Raw genomic sequence first — 19,989 nt, 5'->3', positions numbered from 1 at the left:
CAATTAAAGTACTTAGGGGCTATTTGTAGATCATACAACCCCACTTTTAAAAAATGCTACTATCCCTTTAAAGCTCTGCCATTTACAAACCACCTCCGCGGTCTGTAGGACTGAACACGCGCTGCATCAGCAACAACGCTGTGTTTCTTCATCTTCAAAAGGATATCAGCTCTGATCATGTAACAATTTACACTAAACATATGAAACTGCACATAAATGATCAGGAGGATTTAAGTATTTTTTGGAAACATATTAATACTCCATTTAGGGCCTTTCAACTGGAAATACTTTTTATGGTCACTTTTGTGACCGATGGGATTAAATGGCCAAATCAAACATTTCGGAATTTTCAAAAATCCGGTGCCAGGTACCCCAACTTTCAGTGGTGTTTTAGGAGGTTTCCCATGGAAGTTGAATTTCAACATTTTAATATGTGATATTACACACCTTCCTGAACACAATAGTGGAGAAATTTCTTGGTAAGGACTTAGTTCCCAGATTTTTGTAATGTTTTCCTACTCACAGTTATTTCGATCTTACATTTTTGTTTTTCATGTTAGGAAATCCAGGGTGGCAACCAATATAGCTAAAAAAAAAAACATACATAGGACAATATTTCAGACTGGGATCATCATCATTTGTTTACAAGACATCTTAACTCATTGAGTGCCAGACCTTTTATAAAATGGTCAGTGCCAGGTGCCAGCGTTTTGGGGCATTCTGAGTAATATGTCAAGACCCAGAGAATATTTTGTACTATGACTCTGAAAACACCAAACAGCTCAAAGGAAAGAGGAGACTCTCTATTTAACTAGGGAAAAAACCATTTGTTTGTACCTTGTTCCATTCTTGATTTATCTTAAGTTGAATAGAGCCTGGTTGCACCAAAAAGACCACTTTTTTTCTAGAAAGCTGAGAAAAATGCATTTTTGTGAAAGAGAGTCTCTCAAGAAAAATAGTGATTTATCCGTTTTAATTTTGGCTTCAAAAATATGTAAGACATCTGAAAATTTCATTTCACATGTTTTTTTTAACCCCCCCCCCCCCAAAAAAAAAAAAAAAAAAAAGACTAAACTAAAAACAAAACAACAACAACAACTAAAATACAACAAGTACGAGCAGTTGCTGCCTCTCCTACGCCCCCCTCCCCCTCCTCCCCCTCCCTCCCCTCTCCTACTTCTCCTCCTGCTGCATCGTCTCTGAAGGAGGGAGGGAGACGTCATGGCGTCTTCAGCCTCTCTGCTGGACGCGGCCGCGGCAGCGACGCACCGCGCTGATCTCTCGGTTCGTCGTCACGTCGGTTAGACAGCAACTGGTGAAACTGACTCCGCGATCCGCTTTCGCTTCGGCATTTCGGTGCTGATCATCTAGATCAGTTTACCTTTCCTGCCTCCTCCGATCACTTCATGCTGGAGCTATGCTAATAGCATCAGTGGCTAAGCTTTCCTCCAGCTCCACGTTACACTTGTTCCAGGCTCTGCCCGTCGTTTTCCTCTAGAAATAGAAACTTTTTCCGACTTTTTTATCTCTGTACCGATCGCGCTCGTCTTCTCCTTCTTCTTCACTTCTTGCTCTGATCTGCAGTCTTCTTCGTTCTACACATCCCAGAAGCCCCAAAATTACTCACAGTTTGCGCGAGAGCGTCCCCATTTACCAGCCGCAGAAAAGTGCATTTGACGTCTATGGACGTCAATGGCACTCAAGCGTTGGATTTTGATTGACGTCCATAGACGTCAATGGCACTCAATGAGTTAAAGATTGTAAAAATATTAAAAAATACATACCGTATTCATGTGACATTAAAGACAACCCCTGCCATGCTAAGGAATAGCCTATCTGTAATACATTGTATTGGTGGTGGGGGGAGTGGGGTGTGTGTAGGGGGTTCCGATGAGCGGGAAATGTGGGCATGGCTGTTTTTTTACCATCAAGGAGTGTTTTGGGTGAAAAACTAATGCTTGCAATCAACTCAGAATCGTGAAAAACCCCTAGTTTGACCCCTCACAAGCTACTTAAGGCCAAATTAAACACTTCGGAATGTTCAAAAATCATGTTAGGAAATCCTGGTGGTGGCAGCCAAAATAGCCTAAATAAACATACATGGGATAATATTTCAGGTTGGGATCATCAAAATTTGTTTACAAGACATCTTGAAGATTGTAAAAATATAAAAGTTAGGGAAAAAATGTCAATAGGGCGCATTGGGAAGGAGTTCCTGTGATAGAATTCCGCCGTTGTTTTAACTTTTTTTTGTGTTTTTTTGATTTTTTATGTACCACACATGATTTAATCGTGGCAATCTTCATCTCTACCAATTCCTCATGCCAAGACAAAAAGAAAATGGGGTCAGTTGTCTCTGTAGGATGTATAGTTCAGGAGCTATATAGATTAAAATTTTTCATTTTTCACAGTCGGAAATCCAGGATGGCCACAAAAGATGTTCAAAAAAAACATGCATGGGACAATAATTGGCGCGGGGATCATCAAAATTCATTTACTAGACACCTTAAGGATTACAAAAAGCTAAGTTAGAAAAATATATCTTTCGGGTGCATGGGAACCCCCCCTGGCTACTAGACTATATGGGCTGGCGTTGCTACTGCAATTAAAGTACTTAGGGGCTATTTGTAGATCATACAACCCCACTTTTAAAAAATGCTACTATCCCTTTAAAGCTCTGCCATTTACAAACCACCTCCGCAGTCTGTAGGACTGAACACGCGCTGCATCAGCAACAACGCTGTGTTTAGATGACAGGCATGTGGCATTAAAAGCACCAGCCTATAGTCTATAACTTGTGCAACAGCCTATTTACCAACTTAACTTGACTGGCGTGTGTATGGCTCAGTGGTTTCCAGGCAACGACTCCAGCAGCTGGTCACACGATAGTTGGTTAAAGATGAAGGATGGATGTTCTTGTGTTTTGCAATTTAGTACAAAATTGAATGGAAACACCTTAAACTGAAGAAAACAATTTGATACAGCAGTATGATCCCAAAACAGCACATGATTACATCACTATACACGGCTTTTTGTTCAGTTTAAAAGTCTGAGATGGAAAGGCATTTGAACCGTCATTATTCACATTAATATTTTTATGGATCTTCAGATAATTCGATCGACAAGTGGATGTTAAACATAGTCAGTGTCTTCTGTCTCTTCATGTCATTCCAAACTGATAAATGTGGGGCCACTGTGTGTAGATAAAGATGCAGTGTGAATGGATGAATGTGACTGTAGTCAAGTGCTTTGTATGGTCCAAGGGCCTCATTTATCAACCGTGCGTACGCGCAGATGTGTGCGTAATGAGTGCGTAAGAACATTCCCACGCAAAGTATGGAATTTATCAGCTTGTGCTTAAATTTACACACGTTCCTAAGCACAAGTACAACTCTGACCATGCGTACACACAAAATCTAGTGGTAGAACAGTGAAACTACAAATAGAACCCAGTGGAGGAGTCACAGTGTTCAGCAATCTCAAACTTCACACATGTTAAAAAATTCTCAATTAGTAATTTAGTAGACATTTTGAATGATTGGTGTGACAAGCTATAAAAGTATGCAGGGAGATTTGTGTCGTTATTATTCAATCAAAAAATATATTTTCAATAAAAAAAAAACACTTTTTTTCTTTGATTGAAAAAGGTTTTTTTGATTGAAGTGAAGGTTTTTTTAATTAAAAATGAAGTTCAAAGAATAAAGAAACAAATCTACCTTCATATAAAAGACAGCTTTTTTATTTCTCAGTTATCTTCCCTCTGACCCAACAGAATTAACAGCAGTTGTTACTTTCTCCTACGCAGCATTTTTTCTTTTGTTGGTCACACCTGCATTTAGTATTTTTTGGTTTGATTCAACTTCTCCTACAAGAACCTCAATCTCGGTATCAGAGAAACTCCTCTTCTCCGCCCTCTTTGCCATGATTTTGGTGTGGGGAAAAAAATCCATTCACGCATTATTAAAGGGATTGTTGCTACCATATATGGTACCATATATACGTTTGATAAATACAGATTTTTTTGTACTTACACACATTCTAAATTTCATTCCTACGACAGAATTTAGAACCTTTTCTACGCACGGTTGATAAATGAGGCCCCAGGAGACTAGAAAGATGAATGTGAATCCGTTCACCATTACTCAAAAAACTGTTCAACCTTTATTTCCTTCTCATGTTGCTCATTTTTTCCCATCATGCCTGACTGGTTTCCTCTCTGCCAGGGTCCGTGTGTCCACGTGGAACCGGCTGAACCTGCTGAGAAGCGGAGCTCTGAGTTCAGCCATGCGCCAGGCTCTGGCCTTCGACCCCATCCACCCCGTCCTGGCCGAGCCACACCTCGCAGCCTTGGACAGGCGTCTCTCTGGAGTCATAGCAACGGTCAAACAGTGCATGGAGGCGCAGGGCCCCGACAGCACCCTCATAGAGGACCGAATGAACCTGCCGCATCCCTAGATACACAGGGGGAGGAGGAATCGGCAAAATCAGCAGCAACCAGGACTTGACTCCCTGAGCCTGGAGACGAGCAGAGGGACATGGGACATGGAAGGAGGTGGAGGAGCAGACTGATGTTAGAAAGAAAGAGGTGAATCAGCAGGGTGGAAGAGAAGCCACCGTGCATTTCCTCTGCTCTTGTTCCTTCCTTGTTTGTCATGCTGACAAGACTGGTACTGAAAACAGAATCACTGGACTCAAAGTGTTGGAACTCCGTCACGTTCCAGCGATTCAAAAAAACAAGCAAACAAACTTTGACTCAGGACTGTTATGCACTAGAGGACAGTATCTGCTGTAAGAACCTCTCCATCTACTACTACTGGTTGTGACCTGCAGGCTCCTCCCTCCTCCTTTCCTCTTCTTAGGATTCAGCTGAGAGGAAAAGATGGAGCGTGGACAGATGCAGATGTGATGTCAGAGCAGGAGCACAGGTTAAAATGAGCCACCAACATCTGGAAGAAAGACACTATACAGCTGTGTTCCAGCTGTTCAGAGAACCATAGTCTAAGAAACTGAAATTGCTTTTTAGACCTTTTTTTTTTTTTTCCTTGAAACTAAAATTTAACTTTGACTGAAAAAAAAGAATCTCAGTTGTGCTCTACCCCGTCAGTATGTACATGTTTAACTAAGTAGTGACATCCAAGAAAAAATATACATTTGTGGATAATAATATTAAGCTTGCGTGTGTGCGTGCCTGTGGGCGACTGTCTGTGCGTGTGTGTGATTGTGTGTGTAAGCGTGCCATATTGTGCCGGATATAAGAAAAGCTACTGACATGACAGACTTGAAATGGGAAACACGGAGATCAGGTGTGTGGGTTCATCTTCAGCATTAAACTATGATCTATTTGATGGTGGTTCTCACTCGGCCTCCCTTTCTTCCATTCATTCATTCAGCAGCAGCAGCTGTGAGGACAGCTGTACAACACAGCTGCTGGAGGGGACTTTCACTGAAATCTGACTTTGTAGAGTTACTCAGATTATCTTTTTTGGATACGATCCAAACAAATCATATCTGGAACACACTGGTTGTAGGTCATGATAATGAGTTTTAGTTTTCATCTGTCCTTGTCTCATTTTCTGTAAAGGTTTGTTTTCAATTTTCCAAATTTGAATAATCTCTCATTCAGTTTGAAATTCAGTTCCTATATCAGGCAGCAGGAACTCTTTAGTCACCAACAACTGACTCCATGTCAGTGGGATTATACCTCGGCCTCAAAAAACAGAATCAGTGACAGATATTAGAGGTGGGGGGTATTTGTGTTAAACAGATATGTTTATATAAATATTCCTCCTGAAAGCACCTTGCACGCTGCTTTGAGGAGGTGTTTTCAGTTGTGGTTTGCACACCTGTTGCAACATCCAGCCGTGGTCTGATCCCCGCTGTGGTGGAGAACATTACAGCAGCTGACTGCTACAGACACAACACCACGCGCGTGTGTGTGTGTGTGTGTGTGATGCTTACGTTCAACCTTTCACCTTAAGAAAATTCAGTGTTGCTTTTTGCTTTGTCTCACATCATCATATTCTTCACATCATCAGACTGCGGAAGGTTTGTGAGGATGTGTGTGGGCTGCTGCTCATCTTACACTTCCCTCATCTTTCTGCTCTTCTCTTCTGTTCTGGCAACTAACATGTGTTGAAAATGCGACCTGCAGCTGGTCCAGTCGGAGAAAGAAGACTAAATCCTCCTCAGTCTGATGAGAAATCCGAATTCCCAGAGTGATTTTTTTTTTTTACTGAGATGAAAGTGTGTTAACAGTTCTTCTTGTGATGGATTTCCCCATTTCACCATGTGCTTGTTACCGATGGTTCGTCACCATAGGAGTGTATCCTTATCACTTGACATTTCCTCCATTGAGTCTTTTTCTACAGTGGCAGCGGTGCCATCATGCACACCCTCGTTCTCTCGGCTCAGAGTGAGCTGTGTTGTGTTTGTACACCCACAGAGGGGGAAATGTCATTGTGAAACCATGCGCCCCCCCCTTTTCCCACATGCAGATGTTCGCTCAGCTGCCTGCTTGTTGGTGCTGTCACATCCAGTCTCTGTGGTGATGTGTGTAACACCTCAGATGATTTAGGACAGCTGTTTCGTTTGAGCTCAGCAGGTGTTTTTGTTGGGACGCACAGCAAAACACTGAAACTCTTGAGTTGTTTTTTTTGTTTTTTTTTTGACATGTTGGGGCATGTCAGGACAAATCAGTGGATGGAATTGTTTTTGTGATGTGAGGTTCTTAGTTAATTATTGTGGTGTGTGTGTCTGTGTCTGTGTCTGTGTGTGGGGGGGGGCAGGACAAATCAGTGGATGGAATGGTTTTTGCTGATGTTCTTAGTTAATTATTGTGGTGTGTGTGTGTGTGTGTGTAGCTGCCACCATGCCTGACAACATCCAGCCCCTATTCCTGCAGGTTACTGCTCCGTCTGTCTGGGACAAGTCAGCAGAAAATGTACTACAAGCGGACCATTAAAGGGATAGTTCACCCAATTCAAATTTCACTCATTATCTACTCACCCTCATGTCGACTAATGCCCTGTACACACTGTGCGATTTTGGCCGTCGCAGACGAAAGACGGCGGATCGTAGGAGAATCGTGGCGAAATCTTTGGTCGTAGCTCTAAATCGGCCGTCTTACGTCGCACAGTGAGACAGGCTCTACGACGGCCGTTGTCAGCGTCTTGCGACCAAAGACGACCTGCGATTAAATTCTGACAGTGTCAGAAAACTGCTACGACCTACGTCTACTAATCAGCTGATGGACGTCTATCAGTGGCGCAGGTGACAGGGACGAGCACTGATTTTCGAGTAAATAGTCATTAAATTAAAAAATGAATAGCCATCCTGTCATGTCTGGAGAGGTGTATATTCCTTTTTACTGTCGCAGAAAGAGGAGGAACATGGACAGACTCATACAGCCATCAGAAAAGTTGTGTGTGAAACTCATGGTGAAACTCTGTCCAAAAAAAAAAAAAACCCATGTGCGGACTATGATGAGAAGCGGTCGCCTACCGGAGAATATTGACGTGTTTACGCCGGGAGAGGTGACTTAGTCCTCGTTTAGATGTGCTCTCATTACGTGACGGTACTGCTGTGATGTTCTCTAGTACCAATACAGGCCGTGATTTCATTTTTAAATAACGGACAACTGGCGGTACTGCTCCGCTGGTGCCGGTGACTTGTGTCTGTGTGTGAAGAGGGAGAGAGAGAGGGAGGGAGGGGGGAGGAGGGGGAGCGGGCGACCTGCGATTCAGTAGAACGATCATCGTACAGTCTGCACACGTCAAACTTGACGTCGTAGCAAAGATTGTAAATTCCACGTCGCATAGTGTGTCATGCAACAGTCTTATAAGACTGCTAAAATCGCACAGTGTGTAGAGGGCATAAGAGCTGTGAGAAATTTCAGAGTCCTCTGTGCCTTCTCTGAGTTACGGGGGGGTCCACGCAGCAGTATTTGTCCATATAATGGTTGTCAATGGATACCAACTTTCTTCGTCCAAAAAGACACACCAAAAAACATCCAAATACCTCCATACTGCTCGTCTGTAATGTCCCTCTTGTATTGAAGCCCCGACATGAGAAATTGTTCTGAAAAAAATTAAATAAGTCTATATTTTAAGCTTGTTTGTAGCGGAAGCTCCCAGTGTCTCGGTTCACTGCTCTTCCTGTGTCAGTGCAAATCTCGCGTGATTTGCACTGACCGGCGGAACAATTTCTCATGTTGGGGCTTTAATAAAGAGGGACATTACAGACGAGCAGTATGGAGGTATTTGGATGTTTTTTGGTGTGTCTTTTTGGACGAAGAAAGTTGGTATCCATTATATGGATAAATACTGCTGCACGGACCCCCCCGTAACTCAGAGAAGGGACGGAGGACTCTGAAACTTCTCACAGCTCTTAGTCGACATGAGGGTGAGTAGATAATGAGTGAAATTTGAATTTTGGGTGAACTATCCCTTTAAGTCATTCTTGTAGACACTAGATGTCCCTGTAGGATCATTCATGTAGCTTAATGAATAGATTTTGGGATGAGCAGTGTAGCGGCAATCACAATAAAGGCCACTGCAACACCACAGAAAATGTCAAGCAGAAGTCCCATCCCCTATTACAGGAATATCATCAACTGTGTAGGTGGAGGAGATGAAGACATAGATGCAAGCGATGATATGATGAGTGCTGAGTCACTACTGAAAGCACACTCCACAGAGTAAGGCAATGACACAGTGTCCCCCTGTTTGTCTCTCCGTCTCTCTTCAAACCTCGACTCAGTGACCAGCTTTTGACCTTTTTTGCGAGTGGGGGGTGGGGGGGTGTCCTGCTTCTCCACTTAGTTTCCCTGCTCTTCCTGTAAAGGTGACTAAAGTCCAGGTTGATCTTTATTGTCCCCAAGTGGGCAGTTGGTGTTGCACATGACATATGACATAAAGAGACCCAACGGACACCAGAACAATGAGCTCAGCCGCACTACAGTGATGACACAGTGAAATACACGCAAAAATTACACAACCTCATGTTACTGTAGTCACATGGTGATAACAGCAGTTTGGTCATCTCCATGATAATATGACCAGTGAATCAAATCTAAAATACATGGACAAAGGAACAATAATACAGTCATCCAGCAGCATATCTGAATCAATGTTATCCAACATAGATAAAGCCACAGATGAATAAGTAAGTAAATAAATGTGTCGACCTCCTTTTCTTTTTGTGTGTGTGTGTGTGTATATATGTGTATGTGTGTATATATATATATATGTGTGTATATATATATGTGTGTATATATATATATATATATATTCATTCTACATATAAAAGCTTCATCAGACCTGAACCGTGACCTGATAAATCCCAACGCATTGGCCAGGAAATACACTCATGTAAGAGAGTACTGCTGCATGACTCATGGTTGTGTATAGGCCACTGTCTGGTGATGGGAAAAGAAGGAAGTTCAGCAAACATTAAAGAAACAGAAGAAAGTCAAGAAGTTCAGCAAACATTAAAGAAACACCTGCAGCTGTAACATGAGGCAGAGCAGGTTCAGGTTCAGGCCCAGTGTCAACACTGAAACTCCGCTGATCTGCTCGTGGGTGGATGGTTTTGTCCGATGGAGGTGTGATCATGAATTCCAGATTTACTACTCGCTAGCAACCAATTGGAGTGAAGGAGGTGAGGAAATAGTCAAAAATTCAAAACCCACACAATATTTTTAGCATCTTTGAACATGGTATGTCACCGGGCCAACAGCTGCACATTCCTCTTCAGGGCGCCAGGTGAGTGTGAGGCCTCAGGCGAGAGGACTGAGAGAAAACACAGGGAAGTAAAGAAAGAAGAGGCAAGGCAAGGCAATTTTATTTGTATAGCCCTTTTTTTTTTTTTTTTTTTTTTTTACAAACAGTTGATCTCAAAGGGCTAAAGTTACGCCATCACATCCTCTGCCCTTAGACCCTCACATCCACTGAGGAAAAACTCCCCCAGAGGAAGGAAGCCGACAGGCTGCTGCTGCACACTAGGATTCATGTGTCTCAGGCTGTAGAGAAGGAATAAAAGGGGAGAAAACTGACATGCACGATCACATGAGCACTTTCCTTGAAATAAGCTTGATTCAAATATCTCCCTACACCCCCTGATGAATATTATGGGAACATGACTGTGATTGAAGCATATGCTACATTATGATGTGGGAAGGTTTCACTGCTCGGTTTGTGTACCAGCAAGAGACAGAGTCTGTCAGCGTCAGCCAATCAGCGCTCGGTGCGCTGGTTTCACTCTTGTTTCTCTCTCTCACGGTGCGTGTGTTGTGTAGATTGTGTGTGTGTGTGTATGTCGCAACCCCCCCACCCACTCACAAAGCACAACAAAATAAAGTGTAGATCATGAGCGCTTTCTTTCCAGTCACTCCCCTCCTTTCATCTTGCCCACTCACGTTGAAAAGCGTCGCAGCGCTCCTGCAGCGCGCACACACTCAGCACTGATGGACCGGAGGAGGATGGATGCTCAGGGGACCGGCGCGCTCCACCGGGAGGGGCGCGCGGCCAAGCTGCCGGTGATCTTGGTGCTGCAGAACGTGCTGGTGGCCGCGTGCCTGCTCGTCACCCTCTACGTCTACTGGAGCGTCCAGACCCAGGCCGAGCACCGAGACCAGGTGAGTGGACAGGACAGGACAGATCTGTGGATGCTGCTGGACCAGGACCAGGCTGGACTCTCTTCTATAGCCCATAGCCTTCTTTTTTTCCCCCCCGTGGGGAAATTAGTCTCGGACTCGGGTGCCATGCCCCATGTTTGAATGAATGAATGAATAACTAGAATGGTTCCATGTGTTAGAAACCTTGACTCGCTCGGACCAGTTTACATCTTGTTTCATCATCTACTGTATCTTCTGAGAGCGCGAGCTCAGCTCAGTATGAAGGATGCGCGGATTCATTTCACGTGGTTTTCGTTGTGGTTTATTGATGTGTTGAAAGACATTCTCCTAGGGTACATTTCACAGGAGCCACTCATTATCTCATCTATTACTGTTACTAAACACCTAATGCAACATGCAACTTTATATATCTATAAATGTATGTGCGTCTTTCTCTCTTATAACATCTACCTTCGATTCGTTTACTTCTAAGCAAAACATGTCCATGAAGTAAAGTACCAATTCACACTTTCCTTCAATTCCAAAAAAGGACAGAACATAATACATGGTGATGATACAAGATATTAAAGCAAAAAAAAAGTTAAGGTGTATAATATACTACATCATCATCCAGAGCACTTCCTCTGTAGCTCAGGCACGATTTAATTCACAATTAACCCTAAGTACCCCCCTCCTCCCCCCAACTTCCTTTATTAATACGTAGTATGGAAACTTCCCCCTCAATTCAGCGGTGCTTCATTCAATTTGTGTGTGGGTAACTACACACAAGAATGCAGACTGTGTAATCAGTGCAATGTGATGGAGTAGGATTCTACTGATAAAATCTTGTGGCGATGAAGATGAAGATGCTCCTCTCTGTGTTGTTTGAAAGCTGGACTCTTCTCTGGAGAAGCTGTGGGAGTAGGCTACAGTAGGTTCATAGGTTCATTTCACTCAGATCAGATCAGATCATATCAGAGTTAACTGCCTCTCTTCAAATTAGATACTTTTGCTTGGTGTTTTTCAGTGAAACGACACTATTCATAAGTGCACAGGTCCTGACTGATAATCTTTAAATCTTCATCAATCTAAGTTACAGTATCATCTTTATTTTAGTGACTAACATTTGTTCCACATTTAGGCTGTGGTGTTTATTGCTGCTGTGCTACTCTCACTATAGTTATTAATCACACTCTGAGACTTTCCCTAGTTTCTGTCAGACTGACTATTTTCACACCATGTCACTTAACCACCATATCAAATAAACAAGCTGTGCTTCCTAGAGTCGAACATGAAGGGATCACAGAGCTGAGCTGTGTGACCTTTCAAAAGACAGCAACATTCAGAATGTCACATTCACTGAAGACTGAACTCACACAAGATGAAAGCTACCAGTTCTCCAACATGTTTTGTTTTTCTTCTGTACAGGCATCTGCGGTTAATGTACACATACGGTTGGATACCATTACAAGTGAGTAACCCCCCCCCCCCTCCCTGCAAAAAACACACTTCACTATTTGATATTTATCTTTGTCAAACACTCATATTGAGAAATGTTTTTTGTTTTTCTGATTTCTATCAGTTTAACCTTCCTGTCTCACATTCCTCCTCTCACCCTGCAGCCAAATCAGGCAATGGAATGCTGCAGTTCCGCAAAACTACAAGCATGAGAATGATGAGTTTGGAGAATAATGACACCATCCACATCAACTGCACTGGACCCTATATTTTAGATGTAGACCTGTGTTATGGGAGCCTGAACGATAACGAGACCATCGGAGTGCTGAAGCTGCAGGTGGAGGGCAGCGGCCCCGCCAGCTCCATCCAGCTGCCAGCTTTAGAAAAGGTCTGCAGGGGGCTGCACAACACAACTTACCTCTGGGCCAGGGACCGAGTCACTCTGCGCTTGGATGCCGAAGACAATTTCAAGATCTTTCAGGCGACTGTGGGCCTGAGCTATCTGCTGGGAAGCCAGTGTGAGTACAGGCCGAGGGACCTCAGCACTGGTGTTCACGCACTGTTGTGAGAACAGATACACTAAGCAGGACTCACAGCAATGACTGGACGTGTGCTGACAGACTCTTTTGTGTGATTTGGTTTGTTATCTGAGCCGTGGGAGCTGTGTGACTGCCTGCATCCAGCTTGCACGTGGTCCTGGGTGAAAGATTTGATTGATTTTGGAGTTGAAAGTGATTTACTTATTCTTGAACCAGACCATACCCCACCCCCCAAAATCTGACTGCAAATGAGGATTATTTTAACAATCATTTCTTGACAATCATTTGGTGCATAAAACATGTGAAAAAACAGTGAGAGGTTTTGTTTTGAAAATTGGCTTTTTCGTTTCCTGATGATCGCCTCAGATATCAATCAACAGCTCATTTCAGCTCTGCTTTTGATTTCACTCATGATACTTGAAAAGGGTGTTTTTTTTCATCATTCTGATACGTGCACACAACATAACCAACTATTATTGCAGTGATATTGGGGTGTGAAAGTGTTTTAAATGATGAGGGTTTATGCATTGGAACAATGTATGGTTGAGTGGTGCCTTCTAGATTCTAATAGAAAGCTGCAGACAGGTGATGTTCAGCTGGGTTCGGATGTGGTGACTGATTTACATCATTGTCATTTGGACCCTGGTTTATCGTTTTATTTGTCACCTGTCTGTTTAGATAATGTAGTATCATCTTCAGTTACGAATCTCACTTTTACAGTGTCAGGTTTCTGTAGTACCAAATGAATGTATTTTATTTTTGGGTGCTGTTCTTCTCCTGTGAAGCTCTAAGTCTCCTCAGCTCCTCTGTGCTGTTGGCAGACAGCTCAGACCTGTGTGTAACGCAGGAGGATTCCCAGAATGCCGTTGTTTTCTCTGGCAAACATGTGGCTGGATGTCATGTGTTTGTTGAGCTGGCGTTTCTGGAGAATGAAACACTTGTCTGTCAGGTTTGATGCTGGAGCCACACACACACACACACACACACACACACACACACACACACACACACACACACACACACACACACACACACTGACAGAGAGGAGATTGGTGAAGTCTTGTCTCTTTTGATTGTATCTGGACACATAGTGCTCACATCATTTTGTATTACTGTAATATGTCTCATGTACATGTTTGTGTATTTTTTTTTTTTTTTTTTTTTGGCTATAGCTATAGGAACGTGTTGGTCTGAAACTGATGTTTTTGTGGACTTCATCATTTAAGCTACCCTACTGAATCATCAAAAGCCATGTTGCAATAATGATGAATGATGATGATGAAGTATGATGTGAAACACACTGTACTAAGAACATTGGCCTATTCTGTGTTATTTGAACTGGTTGGTTTGGTAGTTTTGATTTCTACAATAGCATGAATAAAATATTTTATACACATTTTTTAAAGGAAGAACTTTACATTTGAGTTTTTCAAATACTCAATTAGTAGATCAATAAACATTACAGCACAGTAGCTGCTGTTGTATGTGGAAAAGAACCAATGTGTAATTACTTCAGGGAATGTACAGTGTAGCTACCTCCTGTACGCTTTGGCACTTGTTGAAATAAAACATAATAAAAAGTTTCCATTTTGCAACAAGTTTCTTTGTTTTCACTTTTGTGTAGCACACTCCCTCTCCCTGTCTGCCTGCCTGTCTGTCTGTCTGTGGCTGCAGTGAGAGTCAGCAGTTTCATCATCACTGTCTGATATGCTACGTATTGTTTAACCAAAAGTGAAAGTGAAGTGAGGAAAGTTCACGTCACACAGTGACTGACGTGGCACTGCTGTGCTGAAGGATCCGTTTTCAGAGTATGGGCAGCTCTGGACGGCTTTGTTCTTGTTCCCCGAAGCGTGTTTTTAACTGAGGGACTTCTGTTGTTGTTCTGTTTGTGTCTTCATGTCATTTCTAAAACTGGAATAAAACAAGTTGTGACAGAATAATCTTCTGCTGAAATAAAAACCTGCCGCGCCTAAGCAGTTTTTCCAAGACTTGGGAAATTCCTCAGGCGGTTTCTCTGCAGGCTTGTTATCAGAGGTAAGGACTGAAACCTGGTGCAAGAAAAACATGCCTACTTTACTATTGTTAGAATAGAGTGACGATCATCGTGCTATTAATACTCTCATCAAATGATTTGGTACTACTTCAGGACATTACCATTAAACAGGAATATTGTTGATGACTAAATTACATGGGATGTGTTTGCTTAACCTCAGTCATACAATATGTTTTTTAATGTTTTTTTTTACAACTTTCACATTATTAAAATTTACTAATTTGATATTCCTAGACTCACTGAACTTCTTGTTTTCTAAACATCCTTGACAAAGCACAAAAATCATGAGCAATGTGGAGCCTAAAATGTTTCTATGACAACATATGAAAACTGAAATAAAACTAAAAACTGAGATAAAACTAACGAAAACTAAATAATCTAAACTAACACAGGAGCTGTGGTTTACAAATGCATGGAAGTTGTTTGAAATGACCCCAACCCCCCACCAATCCAGGTTTGCTGCCCATTTTAAGACACAAGGCAAGGCAAGGCAATTTTATTGGTGTAGCCCATTTTTACAAAAGGTTTGTCTCAAAGATCTTTACACAGCATCATAACAACATCCTCTGGCCTTAGACCCTCACATCCACTGAGGAGAAACTCCCAAAATAAACAAAATAACAAAATACAGACAGTGACATTTGTTGAGTCTGTTCCTCAGTCAAGGTTCAGAAATGGGAAAGTGCAGTTTGAGATGAAGTTGGTTCCAAAATGAGACCCTCTGTGTTAGGGAGGAATTTGTGGTGATGCTGGTGAAGAAGAAGAAGAAGAAGAAGAAGAAGAAGAAGAAGAAGAAGAAGCTCTCCTCTCGTCTCGGTGGCACCGCGACTCCGACACACAAACGCACCCCGTAAACAGTAAAGTCAATCTCTTGTTTATGACAGATACGACTACACACAATACACACATCGTAACACGTGTATGGCCATCTATCGATCCACTGATTGATTATCAAAGGCTTCAAATGCACGACCGGGAGGAGGCTCGGCAAAACAGCGGAAGTGACCGGTCTTGCAGATTCGCTAAATTATGCAATTTTAAATCAATGAAAGTCGTATTTTGATCAGAATTATGTTTCAAATTAATTTTTTCACTCGTAAACCGTGTAATAAGCGGGATAATGTACAGTTGGTCGGTTGTTATGGAGAAATAAACCCCTTCATGTTGAATGAAACCCCTCCGCTTCGCGTCGGGGTTCCATACAACCTGTCGGGGTTTATTTCTCCATAACAACCTCCGAACTGTACATTATCCCTTACATAATCGGTTAACGAGCGTTGGTTATCGGTCAGAAAGAAAATTCAAAATGTGCATCATTAATTGGGAGTCCATGGTCCAGTCCATGTAGATATTCATATAGGTTATTGTGCCACACATTGGCGGGTGTTGGTGGTTTATTACATAATGCACCAAATTATTACATTTTCTTAATAAAAAAGTGCAACACCTGCAATTTGTAATAACTGATGCAAAATGTAACAACTTATTACAAAATGCGGCAAAGTTTATTACATATTGCGTTCATGATTTTTAGTACAAAATGCGTCGTTATTACATAATGACGTGAAAATGTATTACATTATTACATAATGCTGCATTATTACATAATGTGGTGTTACATGGTAAAACACACTTACCTGAACAATGAGCCACCTGAGGGAGCAGGGGATAACAGTTGACTGTTTTCAGAAAGACAAAAGATTACACATGCTTTTCATGCTTTGAATTTTTTTTGGGAAAGTCCAGAATTTTTCGGCACCGAGTCCTTGCTAATATGTAATAAATCGTTATTTCTTGGTTATATTCTCAACATTACTACGAAACTGACCATTATTTCTAGGCTATTTTTCGACATTAACACGCAATGAATTGTTATTTCTTGGCTATTTCTTGACATTATGATATTAAGGGCCTGTAAATTAAAGGGTAACCGCATATGACATGTCATACCTGGTATCTTTTTTTTTCTTGTAAAAAGTACGTTTCTCCTGTGCTCTGTGTGTGTCTAACAGAGTGAATGTCTCTCACTGACTCACTCAATCCATTGTGCACACACACACGTTGAGGTTATGACCCTCACCCTTGTCAAGCTGTCTTTACCATTCTGAGCTCAGTTATTATACTGCACATATGCACAGGTGATGTAGACTGAACTTGCCCATTGAGAGATAAGAAGCAGGAGTATTTATCATGTGTGTATGAGATCTGCTGTAAATTTGAGACAGAATATTGTTTGATGAGTGGTGCAGCCTTTGGCTCAGTGCATAGTGGACAGGGAGTTAGCAGTATAGCTCTGAATGTGCACTACAGTGTATGCACCTTGACTTGTCTTGTCCCCTGTGCTGAGAACTGAAGGCAGACACGGTGTCACATCAAATTCAAATTCATATTCATATTCGTATTCAAATTGTATTTGTCACATGGACAATCATACAGGTTACAATGTGCAGTGAAATGCTTTGTGCCCCATCTCCAACTATCTAAGTCAAGTTCCTACACCTGAGGTCATGTCCCTTCACTTTCTGATTGCCACCTGTGCCACCTACACCCAACTGTGTGATCTACTCACCGTTTCCCCCTGTCTCATGCCACCCACAGAATTCTAATGTGTTGTTCTGTCTTGTCTTCATTCTTCTGTATCTTGTGGTTTGGCATTGGTGTCTCACACTCTCTCTGTGTTTTAGACAGATTTCTCCAGAGCTCCATCCCTCTGCACCAACCGCCGCCTGTATCACCTCTTGTTGACCCATATTCCATCCTGTGAAATTTTTTCTTGTCTGTAACAACATCTACTGCTTTTTTTTCTTGGGAGTTTCTCCTCAGTGGATGTGAGGGTCTAAGGCCAGAGGATGTTGTTATGACGCTGTGTAAAGCCCTTAGAGGCAAACTGTTGGTAAAAGTGGCCTATACAAATACACTTGTCTCGTCTTCTCTTGCCTTAGACTTTTTAGCCTCAAACCTTGCGTCATTTGTGATACACTGAGCAAATATGTTTCATAGATGTAACGTGACCGCTCAGTCACGTCTAACGTTGTGGAAAAGCATAGATAACATCGGTGTGAGCAGACTGCTCCAGGCTACAACGTGCATGGCCTCACCCCAGAATCATTTTTTTCTTGTTGTAATTTCTCCAACTCATCTCAAATGTCTGCAGACGTAGGTGAAGGTGGAGGCAAGATGTTCTCTACAACTGTGAACAGCTCGCAAATGACAGCTATGGCACCAATAAAGATCCTAGTCCCTCCTTAGTTTTGTGTTTTACGAGAACTACTGTATGTGAACGTGCAGAATTAAATCACACCGAAAAATGTGTGAATTTGTCACTTCAGTGGGACATTGTCAGTTAATGGAAAATATTTTTCATAAGTTAGAGGAATGACTAATACTTGATGATGTTCAACAAGATGCAGCACAGACACTTCTCTATGCAACTCTGTCCAGGAGAGATAGGTGGCATAAAATGATGAGACAGGACCCTGAATTAAAAAAAAGGTAACTGTTACTGTCATAAAAAAATGTTTTTGTCAGCAGACACCACTGTAAACAGTTTTTTCTATCTCTGATTACACTACTGAGTGTGTTTTCCCCTCTACTACTACACTAAGAGATTATGTCCATAGATAACGTGCTCTACTAGTCTCCACCCTTTACTTCTGCAACACAACATTTTTATGAGACTTGTTTTATAGACAGCTATAAACTCTGAACCTTCCCAGTGATACTGCCCTGCTTGCATGCAGCAGAGAAACAGGAAGTGTAAAGGTCAATACAGAGTGAAAGGTAAAAAAAAGTGTCTCAAGTTCAAGTGTTTTGGTTTTCTCTGAGTGAGCAATACTGTGTTGTTTGTGTCATGTTGAAGTTCTGACCTTTCACAGACAAGTTGTCAGATACAGTGTGCTCTGCTGGACAGATCATTTGCAGCATGTTTTGTTTGACACATTACTTTCATCAGTGCATCACACAAGTATAATATGTCAGCTGTCATGTGCACATTTTGATCAGTTGAAACCAAAAGCATTACCAGCAGATTGTCATTGATGATGATCGTACGTCACCAGTGGGCTGACAGTGAAAGTTTTTGAACATATTCCCTCTATGGGTTAGGGTTACATTATACTGTCTTGTCTGTAACAACATCTATTGCACGTCTGTCCGTCCTGGGTGAGGGATCCCTCCTCTGTTGCTCACCCTGAGCTTTCTCCGATTTTTCCCTGTTAAAAGGGTTTTCTATGGAGTTTTTCCTCAGTGGATGTGAGGGTCTAAGGACAGAGGATGTTGTTATGATGCCATGTAAAGCCCTTTGAGACAAACTGTTGGTAAAAAACGGGCTATACAAATAAAATTGCCTTGCCTTGCCTTGCCATGACTCCCAGATATCTGCTCAGCTGTGATACAATATTAAATAGAAGCTCATTAATATGCTGCAGGTGGAACCATGTGAATATGCAGAACTGTATGGAGTCTCTTCTTAAGTGCTGTGAGGGTGATCACAATCTGTAGAAAGACGACCTGTAGTGAGGGTGAAGGGTAAGTCCCTCTGTGGTTTCAGGTTAAATCTCAACTGTAACAGGTTTCGCTACAGGTAGCCTGCAAGAAGCAGATTAGGATGCCAGTCCATCACAGACAGGCTGACAAGTTGACAAGTTGGCCAGCATGGGCAGATGCCTGTCAGTCTAACGTGCATGTCTTTGGAGTGTGGGAGGAAGCTGGAGTATCTGGAAGGCACCCACGCAGGCAAAGGGAAATAAGCAATCTCAAAATCTGTCTATTAAAGCATGCATGCCATTCAGTCTTAGGATTCTTTAAAGGCCTGCTGGTTTCACTACCTTTGTGTCATGATTCAGTGACTTAGTGGAATTCCTTGTGAAATTTTAATTTATTATAAACTGCTTTCTTGTCTGTAACAACATCTATTGCACGTCTGTCCGTCCTGGGTGAGGGATCCCTCCTCTGTTGCTCACCCTGAGGTTTCTCCAATTTTTCCCTGTTAAAAGGGTTTCCATGGAGTTTTTCCTCAGTCGATGTGAGGGTCTAAGGACAGAGGATGTTGTTATGATGCCATGTAAAGCCCTTTGAGACAAACTGTTTGTAAAAATGGGCTATACAAATATAATTGCCTGGTCTTGCCTAGTTAGGAAATTGATATACTATAAAGTGTCAACACCTCGTGCAGTAGAAACAAATCTTCCTTTGTTTTCTGACTGAAATTCTGCAAAACGCCACACCTGTGTGATTCAACATGTAGCTGGCACAAATAACACTTTTGTATCTGCCGTGTTTCCTAAGTAAAGGCTTTCTGCAACACCTACGCCTGTTTCTGCTCAACT

General features: G+C 42.1%; 1 protein-coding gene across 1 annotated transcript in view; it reads left to right on the top strand.

The window, feature by feature from the left end:
- The window catches only part of fam20b (FAM20B glycosaminoglycan xylosylkinase), a 31,101-nt gene extending 25,553 nt beyond the window's left edge, over positions 1-5,548 (top strand). The window contains exon 9 of the mRNA XM_083970650.1: positions 4,224-5,548. Coding sequence (XP_083826776.1) covers positions 4,224-4,455 — 232 coding nt within the window. The 3' untranslated portion in view covers positions 4,456-5,548. The remainder of the gene's footprint in view (positions 1-4,223) is intronic.
- The last annotated feature ends 14,441 nt before the right edge of the window (positions 5,549-19,989 follow it).

Source organism: Trachurus trachurus, assembly GCF_905171665.1.
Source record: "Trachurus trachurus genome assembly, chromosome: 4".
In the NCBI taxonomy this organism is placed as follows: domain Eukaryota; kingdom Metazoa; phylum Chordata; class Actinopteri; order Carangiformes; family Carangidae; genus Trachurus; species Trachurus trachurus.
Note: the sequence above shows the minus strand (reverse complement) of the source record. Positions and strands in the feature narration are given on the sequence as shown.